The following is a 20,356-nucleotide window of genomic DNA, read 5'->3' on the forward strand; positions in this document are numbered from 1 at the left end:
TCTTTCAAGGATATCAAACACAAATTAGCACCTTCGCCAGCCCCAATCATTGGCCGCTCGATTTACCCTATTGCCCCTAGTACCCGCCTAGCTATGAACATTGACCAATTGTGACGCAACTATCGCCGTTCCCTTTGTTCTGAATGGTCCATTCCTTGTCAATCAACATCAACGGTTTTCCAGCCGGTCATCGCAGTATGCTGAACCAGCGGGATTTCAGGGAGCCTCACGCTATCTGAGGCTCTCCATCGGCGTCTCATGAGGGTCCTAATGCCGTCTTGCCCTGAAGCATTCGATTCACAGTGAATCCTCAGATCGCCCCAGGGGATCCAGATGATGTCATAAGAGAACATGAAGCATTATCTTAAACTTGACTTCAGATACCCCCACCAACAAACCAATACAGAATCACTGCAGAAATGTACTATGCTGAAATCATCCAGAAAGCCCTCCACTCAAAATGCATTTTTACCAATGAAATAAAATTAACTTACTTTACATACCCTTTAAAATAAAGCACTGTAAGGTGACCAAGCCTTGACATATAAGAAATAAAGCAGTAACAGGCCATAACGTAGTGTACTAATTTGATTCCAACATTTATCTACCTCATCTTCCCTCTCATTCAGATGCAGGGTCTCAACCTGAATATGGACACACACCTTTGCCTTCACAAATTCTGCTTGACCCATTGAGTTCTTCCAACATTCTATTCTTGTTTAAAATTTCAGCACCTACAGTTCCTTTATTCATTGTCCCCTTTTATCACCATAAACGAGTCTTCTTCTTCTGTTGTTTTATGGCAGTTGGCAAACCAGCTTTAAGGTGCATTACCGCCACCTACTAGACCAGAGTGTGGATCATTTGATAAACAGGAGGAATGAAAACATTGCATTCCCCAAATTCCATATAATAAACCAGAGTCTTTCAGATACTTCATGATATAGGTTAGTATTTCTCTTGAACTCCCACATAAAATGTCTTCTATATCCACAGCAGTATTTTTGTTTATCTGAAGCGCTCCTATCATCTTCACTCTTTCTCTTTCATACATGTTCAATACATGTTCAACTGTTTCTGGTTGATTACAGTCTTCACTCAACCCAATTGGATGTTTCCCTATTTTGTATAATGTGTAATTAAGACTTGTATGACCAATTCTTAAATGACTGATGATCACTTCTGTCTATGCCCACCTGATAATCTTTGGTATCTGACTTGCCTTTGTATTTTGTACAGTTGTCTCCCTGTTTCACTCTCATCCCAATGCTTCTGCCATGTCTCAATACATGTTTTTATAATGCTTTTCACTACCGCTGTGCTTAGAAGGATCTGGACCTCTATTATGGATGATTTATGTGATTGTTTAGCTATAATGTCCACTTTTTCATTACCCTCCACACCACAATGAGCAGGAACCCAAACAATGAGTCACAAAAATTCAAGAAGTGCAGAAGTAGGCCACCATTCAACATGACCATAGGTGATCTATTTTGGCCTTAATCTCTCCTCTGGGTCAGATCCCTATATCCTTCAATTCTCTCATCTTTCAGAAATATATCTTGAATCCTTTAATATCCATAAAATCTATTAATCTGAGCCTTAAATATTCTGTGGTAAATTACAGGAACCATTGCACACTGCTTAAAATGTGAAGTTGTTTATTTAAGTGCAAAAATATAAAAGAATATTATGTAGTACAGCACAGAAAAAGGTCTTTTGGCCCACAGTATTGCGTTAAACTAATTTAACTAGTAATTAAATGCCTAACTAAACTAATCCCTCTAAGAGCCTTTTAAATGCCTTTATTGTATTTACCTTCACCACCATCCTTGGCCACAACTTTCTATGTTTAAAAAAAACTTGTCCCATACGTCCCATTTGAACTCCCCTCCCCCCACATACACACACATATTAAATGCATGCTCTCAAGTATTGGACATTTCAATCCCGGGAAAAATACATTAACTATCCACTCCGATTTCTATCATGTCTCCCTTCTGTTCTGGCGCTCCAGAGAAAACAACCCAAGTTTGTAAAAACTTTCCTTTTCACACCTGTCTTCCAATCCAGGCAGCATTGTGATAAAGCTCTTCTGCACTCTCTTCAATGCCTCCTTATCCCACTTCTAATGGCATAACCAAAGCAGAATGTGCTTCAGATTTGGCCTAACTAGAGCTTTATAACTTCCCATCTTTGACAAATGATACCCCATGCTATATGCCTTCTTTTTTCACCCCATCAAACTGTATAGCCATTTTGAGGGAGCTATGGACTTGGACTCCATGATCCTTCTGTACATCAACACTATTAAAGCTCTTGTCATTAACAGTGTACTGTCCCTTTACATCTGATCTCTGAAAGTGTAACACCTCAGGTTTGGCTAGATTAAACTCCATCTACCATTTCTTTGCCTATATGTGTAACAGATCTATGTCCTGTTGAATCTGTTAACAATCTTCTACACAATTCAGAAAACCAACAATCTTTGTATCATTTGCAAATTTACTATCCCACACATCTACATTTTCATTCAGGCTATATATGTTTCATCACAAACAGCAGAGGTCAACATTTACTACTTGAATAAGAGCTCTGAAGCAAAGAGACCCGAGTATCCTAATGGATGATCTAGAAAAGGCTAACATGTAGATACAGCAAGTAATTCGGAAAATTAACAGAAATGTTAAATGTATTGCTGGGAAATTGAATACAAAGGCTGGGAGGATGTGCTTTCGTCACACGGGGCATTTGCAAGACCATAAGACACAAGAGCAGCATGAGGCCATTTGGCCCATCAAGACTGCTCAGAATTCAATCATGGCTGAATTATTTTCCTCCTCAACACCCATTCTCTTGCCTTTTCCCCATAACCTTTGACACCCTTACTAATCAACCACCCTCTGGCTAAAGAAATTACCCCTCATCTCTATTCTACAGAGATGTTCTCCTCTTCTGAGACTCTGCCCCCTGATCTTAGATTCTCCCGCCATAAGAAACATCCTCTCCATGTCCACTTTACCCAGGCCTTTCAGTATTTAGTAGGTTTCAATAAGATACCCCACCGTTCTTCAGAGTACTGTCTCCAGAAAGTACAGGCCCAGAACAATCAAACACTCCTCATACATTAACCCTCCTGATTCCTGGGATCATTCTCATAAACCTCCTCTGGACCCTCTCCATTGCCAACACATCCTTTCTTAGATATAAGACCCAAAACTGTTCACAACACTCCAAATGTGTTCTGAACAATGGACCTTTGATTTCTTAATTTCCTCCCCATTTAGAAAATAGTCTATGCATTTATTCCTTCTACCAAAGTGCGTGACCATACACAGTATTTCATCTGTCACTTCTTTGCCCATTGTCCTAATCTGTCCACAGACTCCCTGCTTCCTCAACATTACCTGACCCACCACCTATCTTTGTATCATCCGCAAACTTGGCCACAAAGCCACAAATTCTGTCATCCAGATCATTAAAATATAACATGAATAGTAGTAGACCCATCACAAACCCTTTTGGAACAGCACTAGTGAAAGGCAGCCAATCAGAAAAGGCCCCATTTATTCCCACTCTTCTGCCAGTCAGCCAATCTTTGTCCATGCTAGTATCTTTCCTGTAAAGCCATGGGCTCTTATTTTGTTTAGCAGCGTCATGTGTGGCACCTTGTCAAAGACCTTCTGAAAAATGAAACAAACTCTCCTTTGACTATTCTGCCTGTTATTTCATCAAAGAATTTCAACAGATTCAAGACCACACCGAGGATACAATGTACAATTTCAGTCTCTTTATGTAAGAATTTTTTAATGTGTTGGGAGCAGTTCAGAGGATTTTTAAACTAAAATGCAATCTGTAGGTTGTCTAATGAGGAAATGTTAGGTGCAAGGCTGTCTTTGCATGAGATTAAGAAGTGACTTAATTGCAGCATTTAAGATCCTGGCAAGGTAGAGAGAATTATTTCTCTTGTGTGGCAATCTAGAGCTGGGGATTAGTATTTTTTTTTAAGAAAAGGTATGGTGCATTTAAGACAGAAATTCGACAGTTTTCTTTCTAGGAGTCATGAATTTGGGACACTATTCCACAAAGGAAGTGGAAACAGAATCTTTGAATATTTCTAAGGCAGGGTGTATTAATGTTTATTTAGCAAAGGGGAGTAAACGGTTATAACAGATAGATGGAAATGCAGAGTTGAGGTTAGTCTTACTCAATGGCTGAGTAGACTTGAGGCTCCAATACCTCCTCCTGTTCCTATTTTGATTGTTGCAATGTACTGTATTGCAACAGCTGACAGCATGACTTGGCAGGTGATCTATGTTTTACCACCTAGCTGCATATTGACTGAAAAAATCTAATATTTTAAGGATACAGCTACTACATTGTCAGCCAAAAATACAGTTCACAATTTGAATGATGAGGCTAGAATATGTGTAGAGATTGTCCCCTGCCCAAATGTAGGGACCAAAGGCTTTACACTCAGTGGGTGGGTCCATCCAAATGGAGATGTGAGAAGATGTCAAAAAGCTAGTGTAGCACCCTGAGAAAGGTTTCACTGCAAATATAATGGTCTTTCTGTAGAAGCACTGCTAATGTAATAGTTTTCCTGTAGCAGCAGAGTTTGGGTTATGACTAGAGATAATGGCGGCTTTGGAATGTGCGCCATCGAATGAAGAGAGTGATTTTCTTGTTGTGTGCCTGAGACCAAGGTGATCTGGGTCTGTTGTTCGGTGTGAGATGGAGAGAGAAGATGCCGGAAGAGAGAGGTCGTAGACACCAGAAAGGAGAGGACTTGGAGTGGGGCTGGGAGTCAACGAAGCCTGCGAAATTAATGGTGGACCAGTGGAAGGGAAACTGTGAGCTCCAACTTGTGCACGTTAGACTGCTTCATTAAAATGGGCCCTTTTCTTTTTGTTTTACTTTACTAACCCTTTAGTCAAATTAAGAATTATAAAGCTAAACCATTTAATTGCCTACAGTGTACTGTCTGTTTTCTCGTGGTACTGCTTTGTAACAGGGGAACAAATCACCCAGCTTTTACACGAACATGGAGGTTTTGTGCCTCAAATGTCACACATTTGTCTTCCCTGAATACACTGGTATTCAGCTTCTGTGGGATAGAAGTGAGTCTGCAAAACAGGACCAGTGTTGATAATGTCAGCACATTTGTTGTTAATAACGGAGTTCATCTTAGTGGGTGAAAAGCTACATGTTCAGAGGGGGAAATGTTAGGATGAATTATTTCAAGGAACAACATCTTTTTCTGTCAGGCCACATGACCACCCTCAGAACTTAACATTGAATTCATTTCAGATATCTAGCTTTTCTAGTTAATATCTGACCACTCAGTGGGTCAGGTGACCTCCATGGGATGGGTATTACAGTTGGTATTTCAGATCACTGACCTTTCACAATGGGGCATATTGACGTGAGATATTTACAGGTGCTCTTCTTCTGCCACTCTGCCTCAGTGCCATTTTCTATGGCCAGGAGGCTCTATCCAATACTACCGTGGACATTTTCTGATCCTTTCCTTCTAGCCTCTTTTCCACCTTGGATCTACTCATCACTGTCATAGAAACATAGAAAACCTGCAGCACAATACAGGCCCTTTAGCCCATAATGCTGTGCTGAATATGTACTTACTTTAGAAGTTACCAAGGTTTACCCAAAGCCCTCTATTTTTCTAAGCTCCATATACCTATCCAAGAGACTCTTAAAAGACCCTATTGAATCTGCCTCCACCACTGCTGCCGGCAGCCTATTCCACACACTCAACACTCTCTGCATAAAAACTTACCCGACATCTCCTCTGTACCTACTCCCCAGCACCTTAAAACTGTGCCCTCTCGTGTTAGCCATTTCAGTCCTGGGAAAGAGCCTCTGAGTATCCACATGATCAATTCCTCTCATCATCTTATCCACCTCTATCAGGTCACTTCTCGTCCTCCGTCACTCCAAGGAGAGAAGGCCAAGTTCACTCAACCTATTCTCATAAGGCATGCTCTCCAATTCAGGCAACATCCTAGTAAATCCCCTCTGCACCCTTTTTATAGTTTCCACATTCTTCCTGTAGTGAGGTGACCAGAACTGAACACAGTACTTCAAGTCGGATCTGATCAAGATCTTATATAGCCGTAACATTATCTCTCAGCTCTTAAACTCAATCTCACAGTTGATGAAGACCAATACATCATATGCCTTCTTAACCAGAGTCAACCTGCACAGTAGCTTGGAGTGTCCTATGGACCCCAAGATCCTTCTGATCCTTCGCACTGACTCTTACCATTAATACTATATTCTGCCATCGTATTAGACCTACCAAAATGAACCACATCACACTTATCTGGGTTGAACTCCATCTGCCACTTGTCAGCCCAGTTTTGCATCCTATCAATACCCCGCTGTAACCTCTGACAGCCCTCCACACTATCCACAACACACCCAACCTTTGAGTCATCAGCAAATTTACTAACCCTTCCCTCCACTTCCTCATCCAGGTTATTTATAAAAATCACAAAAAGGGGTCTCAGAACAGATCTCTGGAGCACACCTCTGGTCACCAACCTCCATGTTGAATATGACCTGTCTACAACCACTCTTTACCTTTTGTGGGCAAGCCAATTCTGGATCAACAAGGCAAGGTCTCCTTGCATCCCATGTTTCCTTAGAAATATCAAAAACCTACAGCACAATACAGGCCCTTCAGCCCACAAAGCTGTGCCAAACATGTAAATACTCTTCTTGGAACTTGGCTGATTTTTCACAAAAGGATGAGAGTTTATGAATCAGTTTTAACAGTGAAGGCCAAAATGATTGGCTTAAGAAACAATTAGATGCTTTTCTGGAGAATGAAAAGTTAAATTCCTATATATAATAATCTTTATTGATATTAGATGAAGGAATTTAACTTAAGACGCTGAAGTTTCCTTAATAAGCCTCGCATTGGGTACCTTATCAAATGCCTTGCTGAAATCCATATACACTACATCTACTGCTCTACCTTCATCAATGTGTTTAGTCACAGCCTCAAAAAACTCAATCAGGTTCATAAGCCACAAGCTGCCTTTGACAAAGCTATGCTAACTATTTGTAATTATATTATGCTTCTCTAAATGTCATAAATCCTGCATCTCAAGATCTTTTCCATCAATTTACCAACCACTGAAGTAAGACTCACTGGTCTATAATTTTCTGGGCTATCTCTACTCCCTTTCTTGAACAAGGTAACAACATCTACAAACTTCCAATACTCCGGAACCTCTCCTGTCCCCATTGATGATGCAAAGATCATTGTCAGGGACTCAGCAATCCTCGCTTCCCACAGTAGCCTGGGTTATAATCTCGTCCCAGTGACTTATCCAACTTGATGCTTTCCAAAGGCTCCAGCACATCCTCTTTCTTAACGTCTATCTGCGCTTTTCAGTCTGCTGTAAGTCATCCCTACAATCGCCAAGGTCCTTTTCCATAGTGAATACTGAAGCAAAGTATTCATGATGTACCTCCGCTACCTACTCAGGTTCCATACACACTTTTCCACTGTCACACTTGATTAGTCCTATTCTCTCATGTCTTATCCTTTTGCTCTTCACATACTTGTAGAATGCCTTGGGATTTTCCTTGATCTTGCTCACCAAGGCCTTCTCATGGCTCCTTCTGGCTCTCCTATTTTCATTCTTAAGTTCCTTCCTGCTAACCTTATAATTTTCTAGATCTCTACCATTACCTGGTTTTTTGAACTTTTCTTAAGCTTTTCTTTTCTTCTTGACTAAATTTTCAACGGCCTTTTTACACCATGGTTCCTGTAACCTACCATCCTTTCTCTGAGTCATTGGAATGTACCTATGCAGTATGCCACGCAAATATCCCCTGAACATTTGCCACATTTCTGCTATATGTTTCCCTGTGAACATCTGCTCCTCATTTATACTTCCAGGTTCCTGGCTGATAGCTTCATATTTCCCCTTACTCCAATTAGACGTTTTCCCAACTTGTCTGCTCCTATCCCTCTCCAATGCTATGGTAAAGGAGAGAATTGCGATCACTATCTCCAAAATGCTCTCCCACTGACAGACCTGACATCTGACCAGGTTCATTTCCCAATACCAGATCGAATACAGCCTCTCCTCTTGTAGGCTTATCCACATATTGTGTCAGGATACCTTCTTGAACTCACCTAACAAACTCCACCCCATCTAAACCCCTTGCTCTAGGGAGATGCCAATCAATAGGGAAATTAAAATCTCCCATCACAACCCTGTTATGATTGCACCATTCCAGAATCTGTCTCCCTATCTGCTCCTCAATGTCCCTGTTACTATTGGGTGGTTATTGACTCCTTCCTGTTTCTAATTTCCACCCACAGAGACTCAGTGGGCAATGCAATTGTGTTGCTGGGACTCTTGACCTCACAATCTACCTTGTTCTGATTTTGCGCCTGCACCACGCTTTCTTGTAGCTCCTGCACTTTATTCTGCATTGTTATTATTTTACCTTGTACCACCACAATGCACTGTGTATTTTAATGATTTGTAATGACTGTATGCAAGACAAGCTTTTCACTGTATCCTGGTATATTTAAAAATTATAAACCAACTCCAATATCTGTAATGATACAGAACTTGTAAATTTCAAGATTTACTTTTTCAGTTGTTTTCATATTAACTCCGTTTAGTCGGAAATAATGCCTTGTATTGTCAAAGCTGTTTACACGTTCTTCGTTTGACTGAACCAGGTTTCATTGCTACATTAAATATGATTTAAAGGTGCTATCCCGGTTTGGGGGACCAGTATCACCCTTGTCACGCCATTAAAATAGGTCTGGAACTTTTTTGCCTGACCCGCTGAGTTCAAGCTGCAGCTTACTTTTTTTTTCGCTCTGGATGCCAGTCCGACTTGGCTCCGGTCACATCTGCTCCTTAAATCAAGCTAAATATAGAGCAGGAGGCCAAGGCAAAATGGCTTGCGAGCCAACGGGCCACGGTGACAGGGAGCCGGCCGCCGACACCGTCCTGGAAGTCGGCCAGCGGCTGTTCCGTGTCAACAGGGGCGTGCTGTCGCGGGCCAGCGAGTACTTTCGGGCCATGTTCTTCGGAGGCTCCAGGGAAGGGTCTGAGCGCCACGTTGTACTGCGAGGCGTGGACCCCGAAGTCTTTAAGCTGCTGTTGGCCTTCGCAGTCGACGGCCGGGTTGAGATCAAGCGGGACAACGTGACGGCCCTGCTGGAGGCGGCCGATTTCCTGCTCTTCGACCGGCTGAAGCTGCTGTGCAGCGCCTTCCTGCAGCGGGAGCTGCACGTGTCCAACTGCCTGGGCTTCTGGGCCTACTCGCGACGCCTCGCGTGCCCGGGCCTAACGGCCGCCGCCCGCCGCGTCGCCCTCACACACCTGGAAGCCGTGGTCACCCACCAGGAGGAGTTCGCGCAGCTCTCCGAGGAGGCGCTGGTCGAGCTGCTGGCCAGCGACGACCTCTACGTGCGCAAGGAGGACGAGGTGTTCGAGGCCGTGGTGAAGTGGGCGAGCCACCGGCGCTGCAGGGAGGCAGCCTTGCTGCCGCTCTTGGGCTTGATGCGAGCCCCCTTCATGAGCCTCACGTTCCTGGACTTGCTGATCAAACGGTCCAAGCGCGGCAGCGAGGACGACACCTGCGCCAGAGTCCTGCAGATGTTGAACCGCAACCCTCCCCGCACCTGGTCGGCGACCCAGAAGAGCAGGCGCTACGAGACCATGTACATCCTCGGGGGAAGACATGAGCGCGAACAGCAAGAACTCTTCCAGTTCTATCCTAAAAGCAACACATGGCAGGCCTGCTCTCCTCTCCGCCGCAGAAACCTCACTCAATACGCCGTGGCAGCAGTAGGTAACTCAGCCTGAATTGTATATCAAACACCACGCATAATTCATCTCACGCCCTTAATACGCTTTGCGGTAATCAATAATCACCCATTCACTTAAATGCAATAGAATTTTGTTTGTCGGTTTGCTTGACACTTTTATTTTCCGTCACCTCCATCCTTGTCTGCGTTGGCTGTGAACTGCTTCTGTTTCGCACACCCTGTGTGCCTGAGTCAAGCATAGAGAGCGTTTTATCTTCGGTTAACTGTAACATTCCGTTCAGTCATTCCAACGCACTTCTAGACCAGAAGCATCACTGATTTGGATATGTTGTAGTTAAGGAAAGTGTTTTGAGCTTAGCCATTCCTGATGAAGGGTTTCGGCAGGAAACGTCGTCACTACCTCTTCTCATAGATGCTGTCTGGCCTGCTGAGTTCTGCCAGCATATTGTGTTTTTATTTTTTTCCAGCATCTGCAGATTCACTCGTGTGTTTTGACTGCTGTAAAAGCTAAGCTTGCACCTGAACAACGTGCTCCTACTGTTTTAAAATATTTACTTCCTATTAAATCAGAAACAAGAGAATCTGCAGATGCTGGAAATTCAAGCAACACACACAAAATACTAGAGGAACTCAACAGGCCAGGCAGCATCTAGGGACAAAATTATAGTTGATGTTTCAGGCCAAAACCCTTCTGCAGGATTGGAGAAAAAAAGCTGAGGACTAGATTTTAGAGGAGGGGGAAGGGGTGAGAGAACCACCATGTGTTAGATGAAACCTGAAGGGGGAGGGATGAAATAGAGAGCTGGGAAATTGGTTGGTGAAAGAGACAGAAGGCCATGGAAGAAAGTAAAAGGGGGAAAGAACACCAGAGGGAGGTGATGAGGTGAGAGGGGAAAAAGGGGATTCGAAATGGAGGGGGGGGGGGGCATTACGGGAAGTTTGAGAAATCAATGTTCATGCCAGCAGGTTGGAGGTTACCCAAACGGAATATAAGGTGTTGTTCCTCCAACCTAAGTGTGGCCTCATCACAACAGTGGAGGAGGTCATGGATGGGCATATCGGAAAGGGAAGTGGAATTAAAATGGGTGGCTACTGGGAGATCCCACTTGTTCTGGGGGATGCTTAGTGAAGCAGTCTTTCAATTTATGTCAGGTCTCACCGATGTACAGGAGGCCACACTCGGAGCACTGAACACAGTAAATGACCCCAACAAATTCAGTGAAGTGTCGCCTCACCTGGAGGGACTGTTTAGGCCCTGGGTGGTAGTGAGGGAGAAGGTGTAAGGATAGATGTAGCACTTGTTCTGCTTGCAAGGGTAAGTGCCAGGAGAGAGATCGCCGGGGGGTGGGGGGGATGATGGACAAGGGAGTCGCGTAGGGAGCAAACCCTGCAGAAAGCAGTAAGTGGTGGGGGAAGGAAAGATGTTTTTTCATAGATGCTGCTTGGCCTGCTGAGTTCCTCCAGCATTTTCTATTAAAACTACCTTTTTACAACAAAATAACTGATTAAATCCAGACTCTATTTCCAGTATCCTAAATCCATTCTTAGATGATAATTCCTCATGAATTGTCATGGCTAAGGCTGCCACAACTGTTTTAGCCTTGGAGGTTAAAGACAAAACTGATTATGAATTTGATAGCTTTTAACTATGAAGGGAAATATGATTCAAGATTTGATGATGAAGAAAAATACAAATAGAAGCCTTTTCACAGCATTTGTAGGAGATACCCTCAGCATCTGGAACAGGATATGCCTATGCAGCAAGCTACTGCATTAAATTAACTGATCTGTGGGACAACTCTCCCAAACAGTTCCCAACTGTCCATAAAATAAACTTTGCAAGGTCAGTTGGACAGGAAGCAACTTTGCAGAGTCACTGTACTGCGGTAGTTTCTGATACAACTGAATGTTTTGCCAAAACATTTCAGAAGGTTACTGTGAAATGTCATCTAGGTTACAGTAGTTCTGATGTCACAAATGACTCACACCAAGAATGAGTGACAGATTTCTTTCCCTGAGGATGTTAATAAACCAGATGTTAGAGGGTAGGTTAGAATGATCATTTCTTTTGTCCCCTCATTGCTAAGACTAGGATGCCACTTAAGTTCAGAAAATAAATTCAAATCTCCAAGGTGGGATTTGAATTGATTTTTGTGACTATTACTGCACCCCTCTGAAGTATTAAAGCTAGAACTGAATGGTCCTAAGCTACCAAAACTACCCATCAGTGAGTTTGCCTTTGCTGCTTGTTAGGGCTTTGTAGGAGCTTCTATCATTTTACTAATGATTGAGTGCAGATGATTGGCAGGAGGCAAAGAATGGCCTTTTCTGGTTGGCTGCCAGTGACGAGTGGTGTTCCACAAGAGTCGACATTGGGATTGCTTCTTTTCACATCATAGGATGATGAAATTGATGGCTTTTTTTGCAAAGTTTGCAAATGATATGAAGATAGGTGGAGGGGCAGATAGTTTTGAGGAAGCAGAGGCTACAAGACAGATTAGGAGAATGGGCAAAGAAATGGTGAATAGAATTCAGTAACACACACAAAATTCTGGAGGAACTCAGCAAGCCAGGCAGTATCTAGCATCTACTCTTTTCCTAGATGCTGCCTGGTCTGTTGAGTTCCCTCCAGCATTCCGTGTGTGTTGCTTGGATTTCCAGCACCTGCAAATTTTCTCTTGTTTTTGATGGAATACAGTGTCATGCACTTGGTAGAAGAAATAAAAGGGCTGACTATTTTCTAAATCGAGAGAAAAGACAAAAGACTGAGGCACAAAGCGACCTGGGAGTCCTAGTGTAGAATTCCCTAAAGGTTAATTTACAGGTTGAATCTGGTGTGGAATTCAAATAAAATGTTAGTATTCATTTCAAGAGGAATAGAATATAGAAGCAAGAATGTCATGTTGAGACTTTATAAAACACTGGTGAAGCCTCACTTGGAATACTGTGAGCAGTTTTGGGCCCCTGTTCAAAGGAGGGTCAGAAAAATGATTCCAGGATTGAATGGCTTGTCAAATGAAGAGAGTTTGATGGCTTTGGGCTTGTATTAGCTAGAATTCAGAAGAATGTAGAGTGACCTCATTGAAACCTATCGTATAGTGAAAGGCCTTGATAGAGAGGACATGGAGAGGATGTTTTCTATGGTGGGAGAATCTAAGACCAGAGGACTCAGCCTCAGAATAGAGGGGTATCCTTTTAGAATGGGGATGAGGAGGATTTCTTTAGCCAGAGAGAAGTGAATCTGTGAAATTCTTTGCCACAGGTAGCTGTGGAGGCCAAGTCTTTATGTTTATTTAAGACAGGTTGATAGATCCTTGATTGGTCAGGGCATGAAGGAACACGGAAAGAAGTTGGTTGATTGGGGCTGTGAGGAAAATTGGGTCAGCCACGTCAAAATGGCGGAGCAGGCTTGATATGCCAAATAACCTAATTCTGCTGCTATATCTTATGGTCTTATCGAATTAGTGGCTTTGCAGCCAAGTTTGTGGACAATACAAAGATGGACAGGGTGGAGGTAAGTAGTGTTGTGGAAGCAGTGAGTCTGCAGAAGGTCTTAGACAGATTGGGAGAATGGACAAAGTGTCAGATGAAGGGTAGTGTAGGGAAGTGTATGGTTGTACAATTTGGTCAAAGGAATAAAGGCATAGACTATTTTCTAAGCGGAGGAAATTTAAAAATCTGAGGTGCAAAGAGACTTGGGAGTCTGTGTGGGATTCTCTAAAGGTTAGCTTGCAGGTTGAGTCAGTGATAAGAAATGCAGATCCAATGTTAACATTCATTTCAAGAAGACTAGAATATAGGAGTAAGGATGTGAAACTGAGGCTTTATAAGGCACTGGTCAGACCACATTTGGGGTATTGTGAACAGTTTTGGGCTCCATATCTGAGAAAAGATGTGTTGGCATTGGGGAGGGTCCAGAGGAGATGAAAGTGTTAATGTTTGAGGAGTGTTTGACGGCTCTGGGCCTGCAGTTGCTGGAATTTAGAAAAATGATGGGGGAATCTGATTGAAACATATTGAATATTGAAAGGTCTGGATAGAGTGGATGTGGGTGGATGTTTCCTATAGTGTGTGAGCCCAGAACTAGAGGACACAGCCTCAGAATAGAGCGATGTCCATTTAGAACAGATATGAGGAGGAATTTCTTTAGCCAGAGGGTACTGAATCTGTGATATTCATTGCCATAGGTGGCAAGTCATTGAGTGTATTTCAGGCAGAGGTTAATAGATTCTTGATTAGTCAGGGTGTCAAAGGTTATGGGGAGAAGGCAGATGAATGGGGTTGAGAGAATAATAAATCAGCCATGATGGAATGGCAAAGCAGACTTCATGGACTGGAATGGCCTAATTCTGTTCCTATATCTATGGTCTTAGGGTGGGTGATTCAGTTAGCAGAATTGGAGTCAGCTTCATTTTATTGTTTATTTTCCACTTTGTTGGATAAATCATAATTGCAGCAGAACCGCTTGGACAGAGGATACTCACTAAGCAGAAAGTACCTTTGGGACAAAACTAGGATGTTGACAGACCCATAATCTTTCCTTCCAATTGTTTATTGATATCACGTTAACTGAATTAAATTGAAAATTTTATGAAGAGGGTACTCTCAATCCCTTATAAGACAAGCCAGGCCACACAGCTAACTGTGGCATTTTATACCCTACTTTTTCAGCTTTAGATGACCCTTGGCTACACATAGCCTACCTGGGCCCTGTAATCTTTCATAGGCTTCTAGCTTCTCAGGTTGGGAAATCAGCCCGTTGAATGTGTGTTATTAGAGGTCAAATACTGAGGCCACAGAACATCATTGCAGGAGTTGCTCAGGAGTGTGTCTTATGCACAAATGGCTTCAACAGCTGCATTATTCCCACACTATACAGTCTAAAGTAATATTTACTATGTTCAGTTCCATTCAAAACTCCATAGAAAATGACACAGACCTTGCCTACATACCACAAGATCCTGGCAAATAATATTTGCATTACAAAAAATTGCAAGGCAATGATCAACTCCAAACTAGAGAGATCTAACCAGCTGCATTTAATATTGACAACTCCCTGCCAACAAAATCCTGGAGGTCACCACTGACTGGAAACTCAAATAGACTAGCTACATAACAGCATGGCTACAAGGCCAAATCAGAGGCTATATAATGTGATAAGTAACTATCTACAAGGCATGTTGGGAGCATGCTGGAATACTCTACTTCACAGGATGTGTGCTAAGTTGCTGGCCAGGTTGTTGTTGCCAGGCCTGCGTTCCATAGAATCCCTAGTCCGTCAAGCATCACTGGGACAAAGAGTGGGACTGTCATCAGGGAGGAGGCTACGTAGCCTCCACGCTAGGTCCACCAGATTCAAAGCAGTAAAGCTGATCAACACCTCCATCCACTAACCCACCATGCCCCATTGACTGATGGGAGTGGGACTAACAGTCGATAAGCAGGGTGTTTGTCATTGCAGGCCCACGTGAGCAAAGTGTACAACAGTGGGTGATGATGATGGGGGAGGAAAAGTGGTTGTGCGTCCTGACTATCGGAGGTCTGTTCGTTAGGAAGTCCAACATCCATTGCACAGTGGTGTATTTAGACCAAGCAGTAGGAGTTTGTTCACCAGAGACTACAGGACAATAGTGTTGAATGCTGACCTGAAATCCCGGAACAGCATTCTGAAACAAGTGTCCTTGTTTTCTAGGTGCGTCAGGGCCAGCTGCATGACAGATGCTATAACATCTGTCGTAGAGCAGATCTGTTGGTAAGCATTTGGCAACTGTCCAGTGTGGCAGGAATAGAGTTTTTGATATGTGCCATTACCAGCCATTCAAAGCACTTCATGATGGTTGGCATCAGTGCTACCAGGTGGTAATCGTGTAGTTCTGAAAGTGTAAAGTTTCTTTGGTACAGGGATGATGGTGGCTGATTTGAAGCATGTGGGGTCAGCAGTCTGGATGAGTGAAGTATTGAAGATGTCCGTAAAGACATCAGTGAGCTGGTCTTCATGCTCCCCAAGTACTCTGGTCTGGCGGCCTTACATGAGTTAACTCTCTGCAGAGACCTTCTGCCACTCCTTCAGCTAAGCCACCTAGCCCAGGTTGCTGTCAGCTGGCCTGGCATCCATAGAATCCCTAGTCCATTGAGCATTGCTATTAACTCTACTGCCAAAAGATTAAAAGTAATTTTGCCTAAGAGTTTAGTGGTGCTCTATTCGTGAAACTTTAGTTGATTGTAATCTCTGGCTAAAAACTTTGAAATATTATCCAAGTTGTAGTCTAGATTAGGTGTGGTTGCAATTTTTTTAAACTGATAATCTTGTCATTGCATGGTAGTGGAGGATCTGCAATGTCTACAATGGTGATTACAAACCAGAAATAAATCATGGCACCAAGTTAAAGAGATGTAAAGAAACCTGCTGCAGATCATGACATCATTCTACCTCAGGTTGTTGTCCTGTATTCAACAACACTTGATAAAGCACTAAGAATATCAATGGCAATGAATGCATTCTGAGTGGGGGTCTTCAGTGTAGCACCAATAATAACTAGACATGTGAAATACAAAAGTTTATATCTGCCAGATTGATTCTGTAACAGCTGGAGACTGAACTAACAGGAGGGATGGAACTATATGACTTGGTCTGCACTCCTAGTAGAGACAAAACTCCATTTACATTGGGGGTGTAATCCATGGCGCTGTACTGCATTACCATAGTGCTAAATGGGATGTCAGAATCTATCTGGTGGCCTAAAACAGGGCATCTATGAAAAATTATGGCCTATCAACACCAGAATTATATTTCATCATAAACCATGACCTCAATGCCTTGGATATTCCTTGCTTTGTCTTTCTCATCAAGCTAGCTTCTATTCCATTATATCAGACTCTTGAACTGACCTTTTGTATGTTAAGATGGACTCTTGGCCTCACAATCTACCTCGTTATGATCTTGCACTTTATTGTTACCTGTACAGCACTTTTTTTCACTAACTTTACACTTCTTTCTACACTGTTTAATTATTTGATCTATATAAACTTTTCACTGTATGGTACCTGTGACAATAATAAAACAATATCAATAAAAACAGATACTGCCATTTTCTATTTCTGGAAGTAGATTAACCGCCTTAATTGTATAGACTCTCCATAGTTTCTCCAATCTGTGATTATGTTGTTCCATGTCTGTCTGTTTAACAGGTAATTACATCTTTGTCACGGGCGGATACTTCCGAGATGAGATAGTGTGGTACTGCGTAGACTGGGTGCTAATTTATAACCACTGGGAAAACAACTGGATGGAAGGGCCTTCCCTGAAGCAGTCTCGCAACTGGCACTGTGCAGTCGGTGCTGGGGAGTACCTATACGTGTTGGGAGGAAGCACTGATGAGGCAGTGATTGCTGATGTTGAGCGGCTGCTAATGATGGACACACAGTGGGAGAGCATGCATCGTATGGTGCAGCCAGTCGAGAGAGCAGCAGCAGTCAGTGATGGCACCAGCATTTATGTCTTGTGTGGACTGGATGAAAATGGTGATGTCTACAGCGGAGTTCAGCGGTTGGTTGTGGACACAGATGTTTGGGATGTCATCTCTTTCTCTCCCCTTCCCCGGTGCGTTCTTTTCTTTATTTACATCTCATTACCACCACATTTTAGCTTGAACCACTACCCTTTGTCCTTTTAATCATTCTTACTCTCCAGACCAAAGAACTTCACACCTATTCTTTCCTCCTCTTATCACCCATCTAGTCTCGAACTCTCACCCTGTACTTTCATTACACCTGTTTTAACACTTGCTAGATTTGTAACATGTTCCAATTATAACAAAAGGTATGAACTTAATATGTTAACTTTGTTTCCAATGTGTCTTCTTAGCCTGATTTAAAAAAAAGATTTTGAATGTTCTTTGTGTTTAATTCACTGCCCTGTTGCTTCCAGCATTCACCAATCATTTTGCCAATGGGGTTATCTTTTTATCTCATTTACTTTCATGGCTTCCTGTTTCTCTTGAGTTACATGGAAACTTGCAGCATAGGAGGAGGTTATCTGACCAGTCATGGCACCCAGAGATCTACTAACATTCACTTTCAGACACATTACTATTTCTGCAACCCTCTCAGTCTCGGATTCATTCATTTCATTTTGGATTGGGGTGATCAAACCCAAGTTTTTAATTGTGAATCAAGATACTGCAAACAACCCTTCCTGAAATGCATGCTGAGCCATATACACTGTCTTCAGCTTTTGCTTCTTCGCTTGCTTACCCTGGTTGGCACTTCCATTCATTCCATCTTTAGCCACTGCACCTCAGTTAGCACTTTAACTAAACATTTATTCTTTCATATTACAACAATCACACACTCAACAATCCTTAGACCCAATAATGCTACAAATGCTTTTCCACTCATGGTTCTCCAACCCCTCTTTTCCTAATGCCTCCATTGAACCTGTGCATGATTTTCCTGTCTTCTGTAATGCTGAAAAAAGACCTTACCTTTGTTTTATCCATTTACGCCCCTATTTCAATTAATTATAGTTCTGCTGAGATCTGCTGAGTTCTGCTTCTTCCTTCACTTCTACCTCTGCACTAGCTCCTTCTCTTGACGCAATAAATCCTATCTCCAGAATCCTTCTAGCCTCTTACCACCCCTCCTCCACCAGATCTTTTCATTGGGAACTTCTGTTGCAACATGACACTTCAATATCTCTGTTCCCCATACTTACTCCCTTTTTATATTGAACAGCGACTGGTTTGATTCTTCTTTCTCACTCCGAATGAGAAGTATTCCGGATCACTGTAAGTTCTGGCTTTGGTTGCACACCAGGCAACACATCACGCAGCATCCACACAAACAAGATTTCTTTGTTTGGCGGGGCCAGAGGTTGTTTTCCCCTAGACAAACACATGCTGGCCGAGCCTGAGGGTTACAATTGTGGGGGCTCGTCTGGATGTGTTGTCCGATTACAAATCCACACCACAAAATATACAACAGTACACCATATGCAATTAAATGATTAAACTTTATAAATCTTAATCTGGATATAGGGTTAGTAAAGAAAATAAAAAGGAAAAGGGCCCATTTTATGGAAAAAAAAAGTGCACGTTGGAGCTCTCTGCTACAGCTATGCATCAACCATCGATCTCCTCCAAGCATTGCCAAACTTCAGAGCCTTGCTCCCAGTCTACTCCACCCAGTGGTCTACCAGCTCTCTCCACACTTTTTACTTCTCTCGCCGACAGAGACCGCAAAAAAACTCTCTTCCAGACTCACAAGAAAGAACAACATTTTTCCCATTGGATACCATACATTCCAAAGCCCTGTTATCTCTAGTCATAATCCAAACATTAGCAGTGAAACATTGCAGTGTTACATAACTCTGACTAAATGTTGATCTTCCTGCTTAGATTTGTGTTTCTCTCACCTTCATATGGTTCTTCTCTGGCTCTACCCTTCTTCGAGGTGAAAAGTTGTCAATGTATGTTCACCATAATTTCACTGGTTAATTGCTCTTCATCTTGCTCTCTTCCAATTGTTTTTGGGATACAGCAAGCAATAATTCTGCATCTATAGCCCTGTCCCTTTTTGTTTCTCTGCATGTCTGATTATTATGTCCTTTTGCTTAGTTCTGTTCATCACTGTTGTCTTTCGCCCTATCATGAAATTTGTTGCTGTTGACCTCACCCCTCCTTTCTGTGTATATCTGCTTACTGATCTGCTTCACCTGTAACATTTACCAGTTCTCCTGAAGGTCATATCTTTCAAATGTCAACTCTGTCCTCACAGCTTTCAGATCTCCAAGTGTTCACGGTATTTTCTGTTTACGATTAAGCGTAGTTCTATCCAGAGGACTCTGTTTAAAGTTAGCCATACCCACAATGTTATAGCTGACAGTAGGATAGCAGAGTCTTATAATTAATAACATCACCACTAACACTGGCATTTCCTTTACCCATTTAAGGTATGATCTATGTGCCACTTTCCTGAATGGTGCAATATATGTAGTGGGAGGTCAAACATTTCGTCTTGACATAGACACGGACGAGTGGACTCCTGTGGATGAGGAAAGCTTGAACCAGAAGTTCTTCAGTGGTTGCACTACTGTTAATGGGAAGACATATCTTCTTGGGGAGAGGAGAGGGAACACATCAATCCCAAATATGATTCTTTTCGATCCTTATACAGACACCTGTCAGGTGGTCGACAAAGCTGTGCCCTGCCCGCTCCCTGTACGAGGCTGCATGTCCATCGGAAAATTCAGCACAACTTCTGGAGTCTGAAGGAGGTGGAGGCATAGTTTACATTACAGGTCTTAGATCACCGACAACCCCGTTAGTGGGGTCATGACTGGGGAATCACAGCACCAGCATTGCCTTGCAACTCGTATTACTATGGACAGCGCCATGCAACTGAATCCAGGATTCTGATTAGCAATCCTTCACCTTTCTATCAAAAGGCATAGGAAGCTGGCTCAATAATCCAGGTAGAAATCATTAACTGGAAACTCTTGCAGACTGTACCCTACAAGGATCCATA

General features: G+C 42.7%; 1 protein-coding gene across 1 annotated transcript; it reads left to right on the forward strand.

The window, feature by feature from the left end:
• The first annotated feature begins 8,750 nt into the window (after positions 1 to 8,750).
• Positions 8,751 to 20,100, forward strand: LOC132406589 (kelch-like protein 23). The gene is made up of 3 exons (XM_059992408.1): positions 8,751 to 9,855; positions 17,021 to 17,432; positions 19,782 to 20,100. The coding sequence occupies exons 1-3, from the start codon at positions 8,880 to 8,882 to the stop codon at positions 20,098 to 20,100; spliced, it is 1,707 nt and encodes a 568-aa protein (XP_059848391.1). The 5' UTR covers positions 8,751 to 8,879.
• Positions 20,101 to 20,356: the final 256 nt, after the last annotated feature.

The sequence above is a fragment of the Hypanus sabinus genome, chromosome 16 (genome assembly GCF_030144855.1).
Source record: "Hypanus sabinus isolate sHypSab1 chromosome 16, sHypSab1.hap1, whole genome shotgun sequence".
Classification (NCBI taxonomy): Eukaryota; Metazoa; Chordata; class Chondrichthyes; order Myliobatiformes; family Dasyatidae; genus Hypanus; species Hypanus sabinus.